At 33.7% G+C, this 18308-nt stretch overlaps 1 protein-coding gene across 2 annotated transcripts in view; it reads right to left on the reverse strand.

Annotated features, from left to right (window-relative positions):
- Window positions 1-18308, reverse strand: part of TMEM196 (transmembrane protein 196) — a 57617-nt gene that overhangs the window by 14452 nt on the left and 24857 nt on the right. For both annotated transcript variants that reach the window (XM_037514949.2, XM_037514866.1), the window contains exon 2: window positions 146-202. In XM_037514949.2, coding sequence (XP_037370846.1) covers window positions 146-202 — 57 coding nt within the window. The remainder of the gene's footprint in view (window positions 1-145; window positions 203-18308) is intronic.

Genomic DNA, 18308 nt, shown 5'->3' on the forward strand with positions numbered 1-18308 from the left:
AAAAGGCAGGATTTGCTTTTCAGTCTTCTTTTTGGGCTGAATGAGTAACGCTCAGCATATGAATGTTGGCTAGTAATCTTTTCCATTTTTAAGTTCTTACATTTCAAACACTTTAATACACAATACAAACAAGGCAGAAACTTACGACAAGTCCAGATTTTTTTTTGGCGCACAATATTCCACATATGCCACAAAGAAGAAACTGAAAAGAAAAAGAAGAACAATTATTTCATATCCAAAGATAAGAGAACCCCTAGTTTTTAATTTAAAGTTCACTCATGACACTTGCTCTGGGAAGCTCAGAAATTTTACTATCCTATCAAAAGTTGGAAAGGAAAATATCTCCTTCTAGAATAGGAAGGGATAAAAATTCAAACGCTAAATCTATATATTCAAGGTTAATATAAATAATTAATATAATAATTATGTACTAAATATAAATAATTAATATAATTATTTAATATAAATAATTATGTACTAAATAGAAAATAGAATCAAGTTTTACCACCAGGCAAAACTATGAACTAAATGAATTTAGAGTGTTGGTCATCCTGTTTACATTTCTTGTCTTCTTATTCCTTCTTACTTTCTCAGGGAAAAAAGTGGTACAATGCATTCATTCATAAGAAGCAATTAGGTATCAATTGGCTTAATACCAGCAGGGAATCTATCACCAATAGATCTATCACCAACATCTCCAGCAGGGAGATGTTTTTCTACAGAGACATTCTTTTACCTTTCAAACTATGTCAGATAAAATAGCTACCTCCTCATCCTACTGATAATAATGCCTTTGCGGATATATCAGAAGAACAAGGGAATGAAGTTATCGATGGCATGTCATTTCTTACATATAAACACACTGATGACATAATTACTTCGCAAAAGCAGCTGCAAAGCATTATTTACCAACAACACAGTAGTAGACATTTTGGTTATCAGAAAAGAGTAAACTGTTTAATTTGGATGGAAACATAGGGCCATTTGAATGCACATTTGTACATACTTTTAGGTGAGGTAAACCATACACATAAAATAATACACTCATTAATAAGTCCATAAAGGGTTATCATATTTGTAAAGAAAATTTTGCATGTGACTAAACCTATTGCCCTTAGATTTTTCCCTAAAATAACATAAATGATTTTAACTGAGTATTTCACATGTGGATAGAATTTTAATAATACACATCCAAAATATTCTAAGGATTATCTGAAATAACATGTTTGTGAGCAGCATCAGCAAAATTTGATTTAAAAAGTGTGTAAGGGAAGTTTTCCTTCCCAAAGAAACATTTTATATCAGGGATCAAAATGATTATAAGGCCAGCAATGATGTAGCAAGACAGTTAGATCAGAGAGCACAAGGATATAAAATAATTTGGTATATACTATAACTGACCTTTGAAATTAATGGAGAGAGGTTCAGGATCATTTACTCAATAAATGAAATAAGAGCAATTTGCTAACCTTCCAAAACATCAGATATTAGAAGAGCTATTAAACTCTTTGAATATTGGAATGTATAAAAATTTATAAATGTGGCAGCAGAAAAGATGAAGTCAAATATTTATGCAATTTTGGAGGAGTGGGAAGGATTTTCTAAACATAGTGCCAAAGTCATAGACAAAAATGGAAAGTACTTATAAATATTAATACATAGCATTATAATTTTGATAGCCAAAAATATACTAACACTCAAAATATCAAAATAGCAAAATGCATCATTTTGCTCAAAGGCAAAAAATAAAATGGGATTATATTCAGAAAGCATATGACAAAGGGTTAACATACTATATAAATAGTTATAAAAAGATGTTTTAAATACCATAAAACCATGACACCATAGAAACTCAAGCTTTTATAGATCTTGAATATTTGCCTGATTTTCAGAAAGCTAATAAACTTTTTCTAAGTGACCATTTCTCAACTCCCATCTGTGTCCTAGGTCTAGATGATCTTGTACCAGATCTGATCTCATCTTACACTGTTCAGGCTGTGCTCAAGCAATTTCAGTTTGGACCAGTTCTGCACCTCTCACTGCTTCCAAGCTTCAGATCAAAGACTCCGCCTGTCCTTTTCCTGGTTTCACGGACTAACCCAATATTCACCCTGAAAGTCCATTCACCCAGAACTCATTCTTGAAATAATTTGAACACAGTGTAGTTTTGTGTTCCTTGGGCCTCCTTTGAAATCTATAAACATTGTCATTAGTTATTTACAGCAAAGCCCAAAGGGATCTTAGGAGCATAAGCAGAGTTCTCCATTCCAGTCATTTCATTAGAACATTTAGATGGCAATGAAATTGCTACTTCCTGCTGTCTCACTTCCCTGAGACTAAGCTACGAAATGGGAGCTCAGGGATTAGGAGAGGAAAGGTAGAAAAGAAGGGGAATCAAACGATATTTTTCTACTCTATCAGGCATGGAGAGTTAAATGCTATTTGATAGTTACTTCTATTAAAGTAGCCAAAATCCACATTCCTTAGAGGAAGCCTGTAATCTGAGAAAAAAATAGACACATGTAATGCTAATTATATAAAATCATAGAATTTCTGAGGAGGCTCTAAGAGACCTGGACTCAAGTTTAGAGAGTTTACAGAGAAGAGAAAAAGAGGCACAAAAAGAAATAGATAATTTTTTACTTCAATGACTACCTTTACTCCAGGTTGTAACACTGGAATTCATTAAAAAATGAACTAATTCACCCCTTGCAGCTTAAACATGCAACTAGAGGTCCAGAGAGGTTTAGTGACCTGTTCAGGGTTACACAGGGAGGTCACAAGTCACATATATAATCTAAGACTTTAAGTTTCTCAGTTAATTTACTTCTGCTAATATAAATGAAATGCACTTAAAAAGGATTTTTCAGTGATAGTGTGGTGCGCATTATACTAGCAAATCCAGCCAGAAGTGCTCAATGAATACTTGATGCTTGCAATTGTTCTCTTTGCTCTTTCCCTTGTTGTTAATTTTTGTTGTAATAAAAATAATTTTAAGTTTATCCAATGACATTACATTCTAAAATTAAGCTTACCTTATTATAGAAGGGAAATTGTTACAGTATTTCAAAATACTTTCTTTTCTCAATATAACTTTATCCAGGATGCAACAAAGCCCTCACCCACTTATGGAAATTATGTAAACCAAATTTTGGAAATTATGGAAAATATAGACAAGACAATTTAGTTTTAAAAATGCAAAAATGATGAGTGAGTATACTACTTAACATGAGAAAATATGGCTATATCTGAGAAGATCGACTGTTAAATGTTTAGAGACAGCAAAAGTTATTTGCCTTGCTCTTACTGTGAAGCAATATAAATGCAGTGATCTAATGATACGGCAACAGGTGCAACTGTATAATAAAATTAGTTAGTCTTGCAAGTGGAATTTATTTGATTCCAATTCCAATTAAATTCAATAGATAACTAAGGTTTTGATTCACTATAGGAGGAAGTAGAGCTGTTGTGGAAATAGTATTCTATATTTTGAGGGGATTTTCTTAATAAAAGGTCCATAAAACATTTGGTTGTTTTTTTTGTTTTTGTTTTGTTTTTTGTTTGCTTTTTTTTTTTTTTTTTAGGATGTAGAAAGCCAGGAAGATGGCATTCACACCTTAACAATAAAACAACAGATAAACTATAGAAAGATAAATTCTCTGGAGACCATTTAAGAGCTGAGGTTCCAAGGCAGTGAAATAACCACAATTCTAAGGGAGCAGACCCCTCCAGGGAAAGTCTGAACATACAAACTATGTCACCTGTTGCAGAACATGGGTGAGAGACACTTGCCATACACATAGGTGGATGTATGGGGGAGCAAGCAAAGCTCTGCTTCTTCCTTAAGACCTCTCTTTTATAAAATAAATATTTTAAGTCCCTGTCAAGTGGATTGGCAGAACCTGTCATTTCCAGAGAATAAGCAAATATGAATTATTATTATAATAGGAAGGAAAAAAATCTTTTATACAGAGGGAAGGGCAAAAATTCATTTTGCGCCTAATAGCCTAGGGCTGAACTAAATGGCAATCATCACCACAGACAGAGAGGTAGGAACCTTCTGCTTAGAAGACCAACCTCAGCTAGGAGGCCAAGTTTGGTTGTCTCAGGGAGGAAGGTACAGATTACTGAGAATTCACAGCCTCTGAGGTCAGATGCACAGGGCTTTTCTAAGCTGAGATTGGATAGAATGACATAGAAACATCTACTCTACCTCTGTCTACCTGTTACCATGAACCTAACAAGCAGGAGGAACAAGTGAAAGCATTCTAGACCTAGTAAAATAGTGGTGATGGAGACCCCTCTGTGGTGGAGGAAAGCAGAGGTAACAGAAATTTCAAGGTGGGGCATTAACATTGAAAAATGTTGAGGCAACCCGAGCCCAGCACTACTGGAATTTGAGGACTAAGGTGCATCAAGACAATTGTCACAATAGTAAAATTCAGTTGCTCAATGTGATTCTATTTCTCATACTAAGAGTCTAAAACAAGATATTAAGATAAAATAATTTAAAATTCTGGAAAAAGTCTTTGAACTTTGAGCTATTGTATCCAGCTAATTCAAGCAAGAAACTACAGAACGACACATTCATTTGGGCACAGGCACCACAGCAGACTGAATTATGGCCCTCTGAAGATATCCATGCCGTAATTCCCAGAACCCATGAATGTTACCTGATATTGCAAAAAAAGGCTTTGTGAATGTGATTAAGGATCTTGAGACAGGAAAATTATAGCTACCTTCCTAGATAGGCCCTAAGTACAATTGCAGGATCTTTTTAAAAAGGGAGACATGAGAGTCAGAAGAGACAGAAGGTAATATGATGATATAGGAGTCAGACAGAAGGACACTGGATAGGCTACAATGGGAGTTTTGAAGATGGAGAAGAGTCATCAGGCAAAGGATGTAAGTTGCCTCTGCCAACTGGACAGGGTAGGGAAACTGAATTCTCCCCTGAAAGCTCCAGAAGGAATGCAGCTCTGCAGACCCATTTTGTACTTCTGGTTGCCATAACTATGAAAGGATAAATATCTGTTGTGGTAAATTGTTCCAGAAACTGCAGAGAACTAATATAGTTTCCAAAGTGTTATTTCACAAGATTGTCTTAAAGAATTCTTAGAAGCTGTACTTCAGGAAAGCAAAGGAATGTAAGAGTAAAAAAACAAATCAAATGAAACTGCATATCTATTAAATAAATTATTGATTAGAAAATCTTTATCTGTTTGAATGAATATCCCAGATGATTTTGGAATGAGAGATGGTGAGTTAGGGGATAGGAGATGGAATTAAAGTGTGGAATGTTTCTTGCATCATTTAGCAGAACAATAGAGGACTTAACTAGATCTAGATATTGACAGAAAAGTAAAATCTTAAATTTGTGCATTAAAATATAGAAGATTAGGGGAAAAAATACAACAAAGACTGAACTGATGAACTGACAAATGCTAGGAAAGTTTGAAAAAATAAAGTGAAAATACAAAATAAATTGGTATAATTTCAATAATATAAGCTATTAGGTTAAATATGAATGCATTCAATTTTCCTAATAAGATGGAAAATAGAGGGGAAGTGATTTTTTGCTAGGTGAGGAAGAAAAGGGACTTGTTAAAATTGCCTTCAAACAAATGAAAACCTTTTCTTTTCTTACTGATTTTCTCTCTTTTTCTTTCTCTCTCAGCTCTGACCTAAATGCTAGTTAATGAGTTCCTTATTAGTATTTCTTTCTGTCCAAGAAAGTTTATTTTGGGAAAGGACTAAGAGTAAAAAAGGCTTTTGTAGAATTTCTCAGTTTATGTAATACTAAATTGTGGAGCCTGGGTTATAAAGGAAACAGATAAAAGGAATGGTTCCATCAGCCAGCCAGGCGAATAAACAAGTGTCCGGCAGATGAAATTATGAGAAAGATCGTGGGTCAATATTGTTTTAAGACAGTTTATTATAAAACTTTCCCACATATTTAACCACCTCAAATGAAATACTTTTCATTGAAATTCACTAGTCATTACAGAAGATATACCAGAAAACAGAAATGGGACTGGTTTCCACCGCCCCCTCAAGATAATGAGATGAATCATAAGTTATTCTTATTACTCTGATAACCTGTAATGATTTATATGGTTTCATCATAATGGGTTGCTTTAAAATGTATAGAAAGGTTATCAGGAAACACACAGATACATTTTAAATGCTGACAATTGGTTTGAAAGAAATTTAGCTCTGGTTAAATAGTGTTTCTCCTTGCACCTAGAATAAAAGTTTGATGATTGCTTTGCTATCACCAGATCTGTAATTTTTAACTCAAATCATCTGTTAAAGACTGATAACTGGAGTCTCTAAAAGGATTATTTTGTAGTTTAGCACACAAAATGTTAGTGCTGCTAATGCAGCTCCTATTTTCCTGACACTGTGTTGACATGATTGAAATTTGCTTGGATGAAACGTTGGCTAGACTCCTAAGATGCCCTCTGTCATGGACTTTGGGGTCCATTTCCCTAGGGATTCTGGCATGTAAAACAGGGATCAAGTTGTAAGACTTGCCCAGAGGCAGTGATTCTCAAATCTGGCTACATATTAGCTTTTCAAATTCCTGATTCCTTGATCAATTAGGACTCAGAATCTCCCAGGGTGGGGTTCAGGCAACAATATTAAATTCTCCCAGGCGATTCCAATGTGCTGCCAAGATCCAAAACCACTACTCTAAGAATCCTGTACAAAGTATTTGCCAGCATTTTACCAGCTCTGATCTACTCACTTTCAAGTGCTCTATTGAAGCATCAATATTCCCCTTAATTACTCTTAGTGAGATATGAACAAACATGAGGACAAACAAAATGTTTTTCAAAGGACAAACACAAAGTCTTTGTAAGATAAAGAGAGTATGTGACCTGTTTGGTATCTAATGAAGTAGAAGTAGAATTCATTATTTCATCATCTTTTAACTTATTCTACATCATGCTTTTTTCATTGCTAATGCACTTAGTCTTCTCTAAATTGTCTCCATTTTTAATGGTTTGTTTTAGTTAATAAATCAGAATTGAGTGTGATACACTATTATCTGGAAGAATCTGACTAATTTATAGTTGGGAATCAAGAAAATAGGCAAAACCAGTTATACAAATAAATATCATTGTAAAAAATATTAGAAAGAAATAGATTGAAATAAAAATATCAACTGTGAAAAAAAGCAACTGGATTAAAATCTGAAAAAGATATGACCAAAGATCTATAGAGTACAAATAAACATATGAACAGATAGAAAAGTTTAACAATGGAATAAAATCATAAAATTTAGAAATATAAAACACATATTAAGTTTAATAATAGTGAGAAGATATCTATCAAAAGAGTATTTCATGAATGGTATTTGGACAGTGTGTATCCATCTGGGGGAAAAATGAAATTAGATCTATACTTTATATCATGTAACAGGGTAATATTGCTATGAACCATTTAAATTTTAAAATAAACCATAAAAATGCTACAAGAAAAAGTACTTATTTTATAGTTTTGGAGTTTCAAAGACCTTTCAACTATAATTAAAATTCCAAGAAATACAAAGAGACTGATTTATTAAAAAACTACAACCAAGAAAAGAGACAAAAGAATTCCTGCATAACACAAAATTATCATAAGGAAGTTCAAAATGGCAAATCAGGGAAAATATTTGCTTTTCATAAACAAAAGACTAATCTCCCCAAGTAAATGAGAAATCAGTACAGAAAATACTAATAATCCAATAGGATAAAAAGACAAAGAATATGGATACATACTTCCTGAAATGCAAATAACTGCTATACATGAACATGCTCAACCTCATCTATAATGAGGGAAATGCAATTTCAAACCAAATTAGTTATTTTTTCACCTATCAAAATGGCAGTAATCCCAGAATTTAATACATTTGAGAATCTTGGAAAAGACATGGGAAAGCAGATCTTTAGTTCTTGTGAGAAGATAAATTGTAACACTGCTACTGAAAGTAATTTGGCAACAATTATCAAAAATTTATATACAAATATATATATATTCCTGCATTTGAGAATTTATCCAATAGATATAGCCACAAGCACACAAAATGATCTGTGTTAAATTATTTATTTTAACATTGTTAGTAGCAATATGAGGAGCAAACATGAGTCACTGGAGAACTGATTAAATTCAGCAGCATTCTCTGCACCTATTTAAAAAAAGTGAGAAAGTTCTCTATACACGGATATAGAAAGTTCTCCAACATATAGGGTTAAGTGAAAAAAATCAACTATGAAACTCTTCTGCAAAAAGGCAAAATATATTTAATAATCTACATACATATTTGATCTTATATGTATAAAGTAATCATGGAAAAACAAGAAACAAATAGCTGTGATTACATAAGCTAGAGGAGTAATGGTAAGTGGAGGAACAAGCCTAGACTTATCATTGAATACTTAGGTTTTATTTTGTGCCACATGCAGGCTATTTGAATAGTTAAATGAGTAGCCTTCTATTTGCTCAAAGCAAAATTATTATTGCGGTAACAGGAAAAAGAGCTCATCAAAATCCTTACTAGTGAATGACTCAAAGTTCCATGCTCCTTACAGTTCTTAAAAAATGGCTGTGCTTGTATGTGGAATATAGAGAAACCAAACAAAAGTTCAAAGACAAACATTAAAAACTGACCATGGATCTGAGGCATCCAGGAGGGGATGTGGTGGGTTGGGAGCAAAGGGGAGAGGGGTGTCTAATGGAGGATTACTGTGGCTTTGGTGGTGGGTATGGTAAAATAACGTAAAATTGTAGAGGTGTAAACCTATATCCCTAAGACGTATACTAGATTTAAATCTACATTACCTCAATAAATATAACTTTAAAAATTACAAAGAAATACTCCCCAAACTATACAATTTTTTTGTATGACATTTGGAAATGTGGGTGGCAACCCATATTTTAGAGTCATGAAAACCTGCTATTTCTTTAGTCATAACACTCACATCATCTTGCTTGCTTTTACCATGGTTTTGCATGTTTAATTGAATTGGATTCGGAAACTGCTATGGTCAGAACTTCAAGGCACAAGGCCAGAAGTGCCACAGAGTAGTTAATAAGAACTGAGCTCAGTCTTTTAAAATAAATGGAGCCTATCATGGAGAATTGAGATGGAAGATTTCATTCTCAGTTAATATAATGAAACATAAACCACTACATATTAAAGTCAATGGAGCTTCACCTTCAGTGACCACCATATTTCATCTTTATTTAGAAAGGATGTTGTAGTTTTACACATTCATAAAAGTAGCTAAGATAAAGCTTTTATTTTGCAAAGCATTCTAATAATTTTTCAATCCTTTAGAACAAAATGGATTGAAAAGGGGAGCTTTGCTCCATGATGGGCCAGTTAATGAGGAAAAGAAATTATGGAGCAAAGAAATAGTTCTGAACCTCATATTATACAAAATGGAAGTGAATGTGTTATTTTGTTTGCCATTACTGGCATTTCAGGGTGAGAGCTCATCTATTTGTTAGAACCAACTTTGCCATAGTTCCTCAAACAAAGCTGTTCTGTTGCAATAAAATTTCTAAATAACATAATGGAATTTCAAACTCAATTAATTAATTAGAAGATGGATAGATGAATGTATTTACAGTATATAAATGGGGAGAGGAAGAAATTAATTGATTTTGGTCTCCTGCAAGACCCAAACCTTGTTTCAATTAGTCTTTTTATGAATAAAATCCAGTTAACTTCTTTCCTTCTTATTTTTCTCAAACACTAACGATTGGTCAAATTAAGTTAATTCTTTTTTCAATGGTAGCATTTGAAAACAATTTGAATGGTGTAGGTCTTTTAAGTGTCACAATCATAGCTTTATGGGTTTCAAAAGTTCCCTCTTCAAACTTCAGATGCTCCTGAGGTAAGCATAAGAACACCTTCTATATCAAAAATCACTTAAAATGATATTACCTTGGCACTGAGTGATAATTGGCAAAAGATTCATTTTAAAGGTGAGGAGTGACTTCCTAAACTAGAAACACTGTGTTTGGAATTATATGAGATAGAAAATGATTTGGGAACGTAACCTATGAGTATATATTCCATTGTAGATTCATTTTCTGTTAGAATGCCAGGCTTGGCATCAGAATAGACACAGAATAGCTTTTTTCCTCTTGGTGACACTAAAAGTTGGGCAGCATATCAGGATTCTCATTTTAATGTTATTATATACTATTGACTGGTCTAATCTATAATAGACCATTCTGAGTAATAACAGTTCCTTAAATCACTCACTATCCTTGATGCACACATTATCTCGGTCCCATTCAGAAATTTGTACCTGGGAGAAATCCAGATATTTTTCATTCAGTAAAGATCAAATAATCTAAAAACAATAAAGACATCACAAAAAGCTTTAGGGCATTAAAATACCAACATACAAAGTTTTAAAACATTTGGTCAATTGCTTATTACTTTGTGGTTCTTTAAACTCTTTGCTCCAATATCTGGCAAGCCAAGTCTGTCTAAAAGCAGAGATTCTTTTTTTTATTTTCACTTAGTTTTTTTTTTTTTTTAAATTTTTATTAGCTAAAAATGATCTTTAATTAAAAATATACATGTTCTGTTCTGATGAAAAAGCATACATTGTGCAAAAATGAAAAATGATGTAAAAATATATAAAATAAAATTTGAAAGAGATTCTAAGGGAAGGAGAATTCCTTATTTTTATTCCTTATTCCTTATTTTTGACTTATTTTGACTTATTTTGACTGTGTTACCTGATATCCTTTGTAAATTTCAAAGTGAAGGGATCTCTCCCCATTTGAGGACATATGTTTCACACAATAATCTCATCTGAATATCGATCCATCTAGTTTCAAGTAACAAGATTTCTCCCCAACATTCCTGGGAATTAGAGAATAAAAGCTAGACATGCTACTTCCCTTTTTCTTCTCCAATGACATTCCTGGAGTATATGCTTTTGGCTGTCTCAACAATTGAACCAACATCAGGTCAAATGACGAGATTTAGAAAGCACTGTCAAGAGTTTTTCAGAAAATGATTTCCACAAATCATTATTAACAGAACATCATGAGGAATAAGTGTTATAACTTCATCTTCTTGTACCCCTGTTGAATGAAATTTTTATAGGGAAGGGTCCAAGAAGTTGCATCTCAGATAAATCTTGAGATAATTTTACACCCCCTATAGTGTGATAGTTTGAGAATCTTAGCTGCAGAATCATAGGACTGATTCAATTTTCCAGTTTGGCTTTGATGAGCTGGTCAGATCTGAGACCTAAAATGGGGGGCAGCAGCCCTGATAGGAGCAGCAATCAACATCTAATATCAGATGCCTATGACTGTAAGAGTAATGGTGAACCAAGCTTCTTTTTTTCCCCAAATGTTCTAACTCTTAAAAAAAAAAGTGTTTCCTTTTTCCCAGATGTCAAACCAGTTGTCAGAAGTGCTGTAGTAGAAGTACGTGTGTTTTGTTCTTACACTTTTCCATCAACCACGAGAAGAGGGGGTTGTTCTCTAGATCTTATTGCAGCCATTTTATGCTTTAGCATGGTAAGTTACAAGTGGTTTATCTTTGAAGGGTTCATCCCCGCCTCCCCCCACCCACCGAGATCTAGTGGTTTATTTGGGCTTTTGTCTGTAACATTTTATTTTCTCTGTTTTCCATAATGATAAATTATTTCTGGTGATCAGAGCATTCAGATTAAAGATAAGGTGGGGCTATCAGTATTCCACATTGGCCTGTAAGGAATGACAGAATTGCTTCTTTAAAGGGACTTAACAAGAAGGCAGTTTTCTTGCCCAACTTATTCTGTTGTCTTCTCTGTCTCTCTTTTAAGTCTGGACTGGTTGCTTAGAGGCTTGAGAAATAAACAGAAAAGAATTTTACTTCCAGTCTATAGTTCATTATTATACTTTATATTATTTAACCAGGTTCTCTTTGTTTGCTATATTTCTTTTAATGAAAATTTTTTGTATCATGTAGAAAATTGTTGTTTTCTGCCTAAATATATTCATGTCAGAGCCTTTCAGTATACATAATTGGACTGTGAAAACCAAGAGATAATAAAAATAAGCTACAATATGGTGTTCCCAAACTCCATGGGTAACCATGGGTAACCACTATTTATAACTTACCTGTATTTTCCTGAGGTGAATTGTCCCTTCTCTATATATACCTACTTAGTTAATTTCAAACTAGTTTTTTAATAACAGCAATGTGCATTACATCTTTTCCATATCTGGCTCAATTTGATTGCCAGCATACTCTCAAACTTTGACAAGGTAAACAAAGAAACTTACATGTAAACTCCAATGAGGTCATTAGAAAACTTACAAAATTAAAAATATTATAAATTTCTCATTGCCTTGAACAATCTAAAATAAGATCTTACAGAACATGAATCAATCTGTTAAATCTAGCAGATTTTGGGAAATGAATCTGGAGAGTGAGATTTTGAAGACTCAATTTTGGAAGGAATCACTGTAATTGAAGTACAGTAATGATGCAGAAGATTTGTGAATTTAAGTCAATAAAGAACCCAGGGAAGAAGCTGAGTTTCTGATTTGTTTCCGAATAGCTCTGAATGGTAGTTTCTGAGCCTCATTGATTTATGTTATTAAAGTGATGGCTTTCAGCTTTCTCTGGATAAAGAAGACCATCATAAGATAATTTTGAACCATTCTTCCTGTCTTCTACTGATTTATTTCTTCATCACTCAGCAACTTTATTATGCTAGTGTAATTGCATAGACACTTGTATGTCTTTGGAGTTTTATAAGATGATTATAGAGTGAATTAAAAATAACATACTCTCAATAGAGCCAGCCAATAGATGTTGGCTATTAAAAAAGCAGAAAGATTAAGCCTGACAGATTTCCTATTTCCTGGAGTTAAGGTGTACTTTTACTGAAAAACCCACTAAGATTGCAGAAAAAAATAATAATGTGGCAAAAAGAAATACTTTTAAAACATAAAAGATACTTGGGTTATGGGCTTTAGAGAAACTATTAAACACTACACTGTCCATCAATATCCTTCATCACAAATACTATTTGCCCTTACTGGAAGAAAGTTTACAAGATATCTTAATAGATGAACCTTTAACCTCACCATGCAGTCCCTTTCTTTTTTAATTCCTGTTAAAGAACTCCAAACAGAAGGACTTTCTCAAGTAATGTGTTGGGATAAATTCTCAAATTTCCATAGTTTATTTTTTCAAAAGTTTGTAACACTTGTTATTTGGGTCTCTTTCCTAGTATTTCTGGGAAAGCTGAAAAAAACCTCTTTAATATTTCCATTTTGTTATTGGAGGAATTAAGGTGCCAGAAAAATCACATAGTCTGTCAATGTCAGAAATTCAATGAGAACTGAGTTTGGGTTTCCCAAATTATTGCTCATTGTATTCTATATCTGTTTCACACATACTAGAAACACCTTGAACTTTATTTAATAAAAATAAATGAAGGGTCCAAGAGCAAAATTAACAGAAAAAAATGTAAGATGCATTTTTAAGATCCCCTCCCTGGTCCAGATATCATTTAATAATTTGGCACTACTTTATCTCACATCCTATCTGAATAACCCAGTACTGATGAGCCAAAGAGTGTATCAAACTTTAGAAGACAAAGGGCCAAACATCACTTCCACAGTGATCTGCTCCCAACAGAAATTGTCTTTGAGTGTTCTGAGAGTTGACTTAATAAAAATGGTGACTCTTTTGTATTTCATTCTGATTTCTATCCAAATTTTTAAAATCTAATAATTCAAAGAGTCTTTATTATTAATTATTTTCTAGTGCTAAGACCATAAACCACCCTGTCTGTGACATATGATTGCTGAAAGTTTAGCTATACGGAATAAGTATGTTGTGTTGCAGGATGTGCAAATTCATAGGTGAAGTTGGTATAAGCAAAAAATCTTCTTGGCCTATTGGGAAATGGAGATGCTATAAATGGTGCCAACTATTTCTGTATTTGAATGCTAGAACCAAGAAAAATGAATAAAAGTTACATAGAGGGAGTTTCCACTCATTACCAGGAAAATTTTTCTAATAAATAGACCTGTCCATAAAATAGCTTGGGTTTCCTTATAACACTAAGGAGGTCACTTTGGAAATGTTTGGATAGTGACTGAATGACCATCTTTTGGGGTGGACAGGTTGGCACAGTTCTGATAAGGGGTCTAAGTAGGATCCTGATAAGGGATTAAAGTATGAAATATACTGACATTTTGCTTGAGGGCAACTTACAACATGACTAGATGAAGAGTCTTTAAAAACTGGAGTTTAGTGACAAATATGTGACACTAAACTCTGATGAGACAAGACATTTTAGGCTTTTCAGTGTCTTAAGCCATTTATTGGGTGCCCATAAATTAGTCAAAACACTGTAAAAATATATGAACTTACTTACAATACATACTTATTGAGGCTACTGAATAGATAGCAGTTTACTGTAACTGTGGAAACAGTCAATCTATTTTTACCTTTCTTCGTATTTAAGGTTAATAATAGATGACTCTTTATGGTTCCTAGTGTATAAAATTATAATTGGCAGCCACATGCAGAATTTATATTTTAGGGCTTTCCAAAAACATTAATTAAGTCATATTCTTTACAGCACTGTGTGAGTTTGGAGAACTAAAATGAGACTTGATTGCTTTGCCCAGAACTTGAACAAGAAGGAACCACTGCCAGATCTAGATTTAGGGCTTAGGTTTCTTCATTTTCTCATTCTCACTCAAGTTCTCTCTTCAGAAATCAAAGAACATCACTATTATTGTTGGAAAATTTGATGTTTTGGTTATTTTACCTTCTTACCAAGCATTTTTTTTGGCTTTGGCTTTAATTATATTTATAGTAATTGTAATGACAAAAATATTTTAGGTGTAAGGAAGGGATAATTAGTATAATAATCCTAATAATAAAAAGAATGGGCTAACAGTTTCTGAGGACTTTCTAGATGCTAGATCCTGGGGTGTATATCTCATCTAACTCTAACTTAAACCCCACATTTTGCTGAGAAAACTGATCCTCAAACAATGTTTTCACATTGTACAGCTGGTATCAGCACCAGCCTAACTCTAGAGACTGTACTCATTTAAGATTTAGCAGTCATGATTTTTACCCCAACTCTCTCAACTTTAATTGCAATTAGATTTTTTTTTCTTTCTTTATAAGAGCAGCCTCCTGGGCAGATATCAAAATAAGCCTTAAGTTTTCACTTTTGACAAAAGGATATTTTAGTAGTATAATAATGAAAATTAAAGACAACTGAAGATTTAATGAAGACAGGAACTTGGTTGGTATGATATAATAGAAAGGGGATGGAATATATTCAGGACCACAGGTAATTAGGAAATTGTGACAAGAGAGCGCTGACCCCTAATGGCTATTGGATTCTAAGCACTGAAGAAGTATTTTCCTGCCACTGGGTGGCAGTAGCTACCAATTAATTTCCAGGAATGTTTTTCATTTTATGACTATTGATAAAATACAGGTCTTTATCTCTAGGGGGAAGTGATTTTTTTTTTAGATGTCTCCTTTCAGTTAACTAATCTTTTCACGTAATACATTCACATTTATCAGTTCTTCTCCTATTATTACTGATGATTATGATGAGGATGAAGAGGAAGAGATGGAGGAGGAGTCTTGAGAAGATGGGGTGAAGTTACTCAGGTAATCCCCTTCCACCTTGTCTAAGTTAAACTCCATTGATTTACCTTTATAATAAAGATCACACATAATAACAACAATACAAGAGTTTCCTCCCTTCAATCTATAGCTGTAGAGTGTTTATTGCATGGTAGACCAAAATAGGATGGTAACAGAGTTTAGCAAGAATGGATTGGAGGGTATGTCAAAACCAAAATGGAAAGGAACTTAAAATCATGGAGATTAACTTATTCATATGGATTTACAATAATCAAGAATTTCAAGTTTGTCTCAATCTACAAAACCAGTACATTTTACAGGAGAAGAAACAGGTTCTTCATATTTGTTAAGTGATCTTGTCCAAGATGTACTTGATGAATACAGCTAGAAAGTGCACTTCCCACTCATGGTGGCTGTCGGTCTAGGAAGAATAAACTATTAAAGACTTAATTTTCAAGCTTGAAAGGGAATTTCAAAATTCTAATGATGTTCAACTCTCCAATGTATATACAACAAGAAGAAATGAATTTATGGTGATAAAGAATACATTTTGTCTGACTTTAAAGTCAAGTAAGAAGTTTCAGTGGTATAACTGTATGGACCTATATGAGTTCAGAAGACCGGACTAAAGAACTACTAAAGTTTAGTCATTAAAATCATGTTTTTTGGGGTCTTCCTGGTGGCACAAGGGATTGAGCACAGCACTGTGAAGCTGTCTGCAGCCTCTACAGTGCGGGTTAAATCCTGGCCAGCTGGGGATATATCCACATGGCGTGGCAGACCTATCCTGCCTCGCCCACTGATCCCCTCAGCAGTGTATTTCAGTCAGTCTGCCTGTTCTGTTCCCTGCTCTGTCTGGTGAATCCTCTCACCCTCCCACACATCTGGCCTGTACTCTGGTTCTTGTATGCATGAATAAAAAATCTTTAAAAAAAAGCAGTTTGGGTGGTGTACTAAAGTGAGCTAAGGTCACTCTTTTTTAGGTGTTGTAGATGACATTGGTCCAACATAACTGTATGGAAGTATATGAGTGCAGAAGACCGGACTAAAGAACTACTAAAGTTTAGTCATTAAAATCATGTTTTCTGGGGCCTCCCTGATGACACAAGGTTTTACATCACAGCACTATGAAGCTATCGACAGCCACTGCAGCACAAGATCGATCTCCGGCCAGGGAGATGACCCATATGGTGCATCAGACCTCTCTGTCTCACCCACTGCTGCCCTCAGCAGTATATTTCAGTAAATCCACCTGTTCTGTTCCCCTCTTTCACCCCCTGCACCTCTGGCCTGTACACTAGTTCTTATATGTATAAATAAATAAATCTTTAAAAAAAATCATGTTTTCTTAGAATGTGTTAGTCCATGACAAAGTGCCTTTAAACTCTATTTTAAGATTAACAAAACAGCAGATTAGAAAACTTAGCGTACATCTTATTTTTACATTTCAGAAATTATTATTTTCAAACATAACACAGCTAAGGCACTAAATCATAACTAAAAAATTTCTGCACAGTGAGTGATTATCTCTGAATGATGGGGATCACTGGTCAATGCAATGTCATTTTTTTCTCCTGTATTTTTCAAATTATCTAATAATAAAATTATAAAAATAGTAAGTAATTTCATTTACTATTTCCAGAACTTTGTTCTGATTTCATTATTCAATTTGTAAGTATATGGTTTTAGTACTTAGAGAAGTTAATGAATGAATATGAACTAGAGAAATAGAGAAATTGTTATCAGAGCAATCCTTCTTAAAAGCAGAGTAGTACTTATAAAGTGTATTATGGAAAGAGCATATCAAAATACCTCCCATATTAGCCACTAGTTTCCACCAGAAGAATGCTATATTTTAAATTAAGTCAAGGAGTATTCATTTAAAACACAACCTGTAACCAATGTGGGTTTTATGCACAAAAAGTTAGTTTCCATATAGGAAAAACATTGTTTTCTTGGTTTGTGTGTATGTCATAAGCCTTGTTGATAATCCAGAACTGTGCTAAATGACCTCCAGCATTCTCTTTCAGTGAAAGGAAAGGTCAAGATTTTTGTGACTTAGATTTGTGTTAATTAACAATTCCTCCAGTTTCCTCTCTTCTATTTATCCTCCTTTCTTTTCCCTATGCCCCGCTCCTGTAAATAAACAACATTTACAAATAATTCTCCTTACTGGGGATAAGCTCAGCCTGTTGCAATGGAAACTAGGGTGTTACTGAAGCTCGTCATCATTTTTATTTTCATTCCTTTCTCAAATAGGGTCTTCAGAGTTAAGGGTTCATCTCTCCTGGGAAGAGATGATGTTTTTCATCTTCAAGTAATTATGATCGTCAGAAAGTTTTTGTTCTGATTAATCCTGAAGGCTATCCATGTGATGTCTACCCACTGACCACATTTTAAGACAAGTATGCCCTTTACCCAGTGTTTTCTTGGTTTCTTAGCCATCTTCATAATCATGGTTTCCTGAATGTTCTGTAATTTTTCTATTTTTGTCTCTTTAAGAAAAAATGGTCTGCAATGAAATTGTCTGGAAGCAAGTCAATAAACAGACAGACCTTCTTTTAGTCAGGAGAAGATTTTTTTCTAGATAATTTCTGCATAAATGATGTTCCTAATCATTATGTCTAAACCATAACACTTATTCTGGAAAGTTGTTGGTTAG

The sequence above is a fragment of the Talpa occidentalis genome, unplaced genomic scaffold (assembly GCF_014898055.3).
Source record: "Talpa occidentalis isolate TD23 unplaced genomic scaffold, MPIMG_talOcc4v2.1, whole genome shotgun sequence".
Classification (NCBI taxonomy): Eukaryota; Metazoa; Chordata; class Mammalia; order Eulipotyphla; family Talpidae; genus Talpa; species Talpa occidentalis.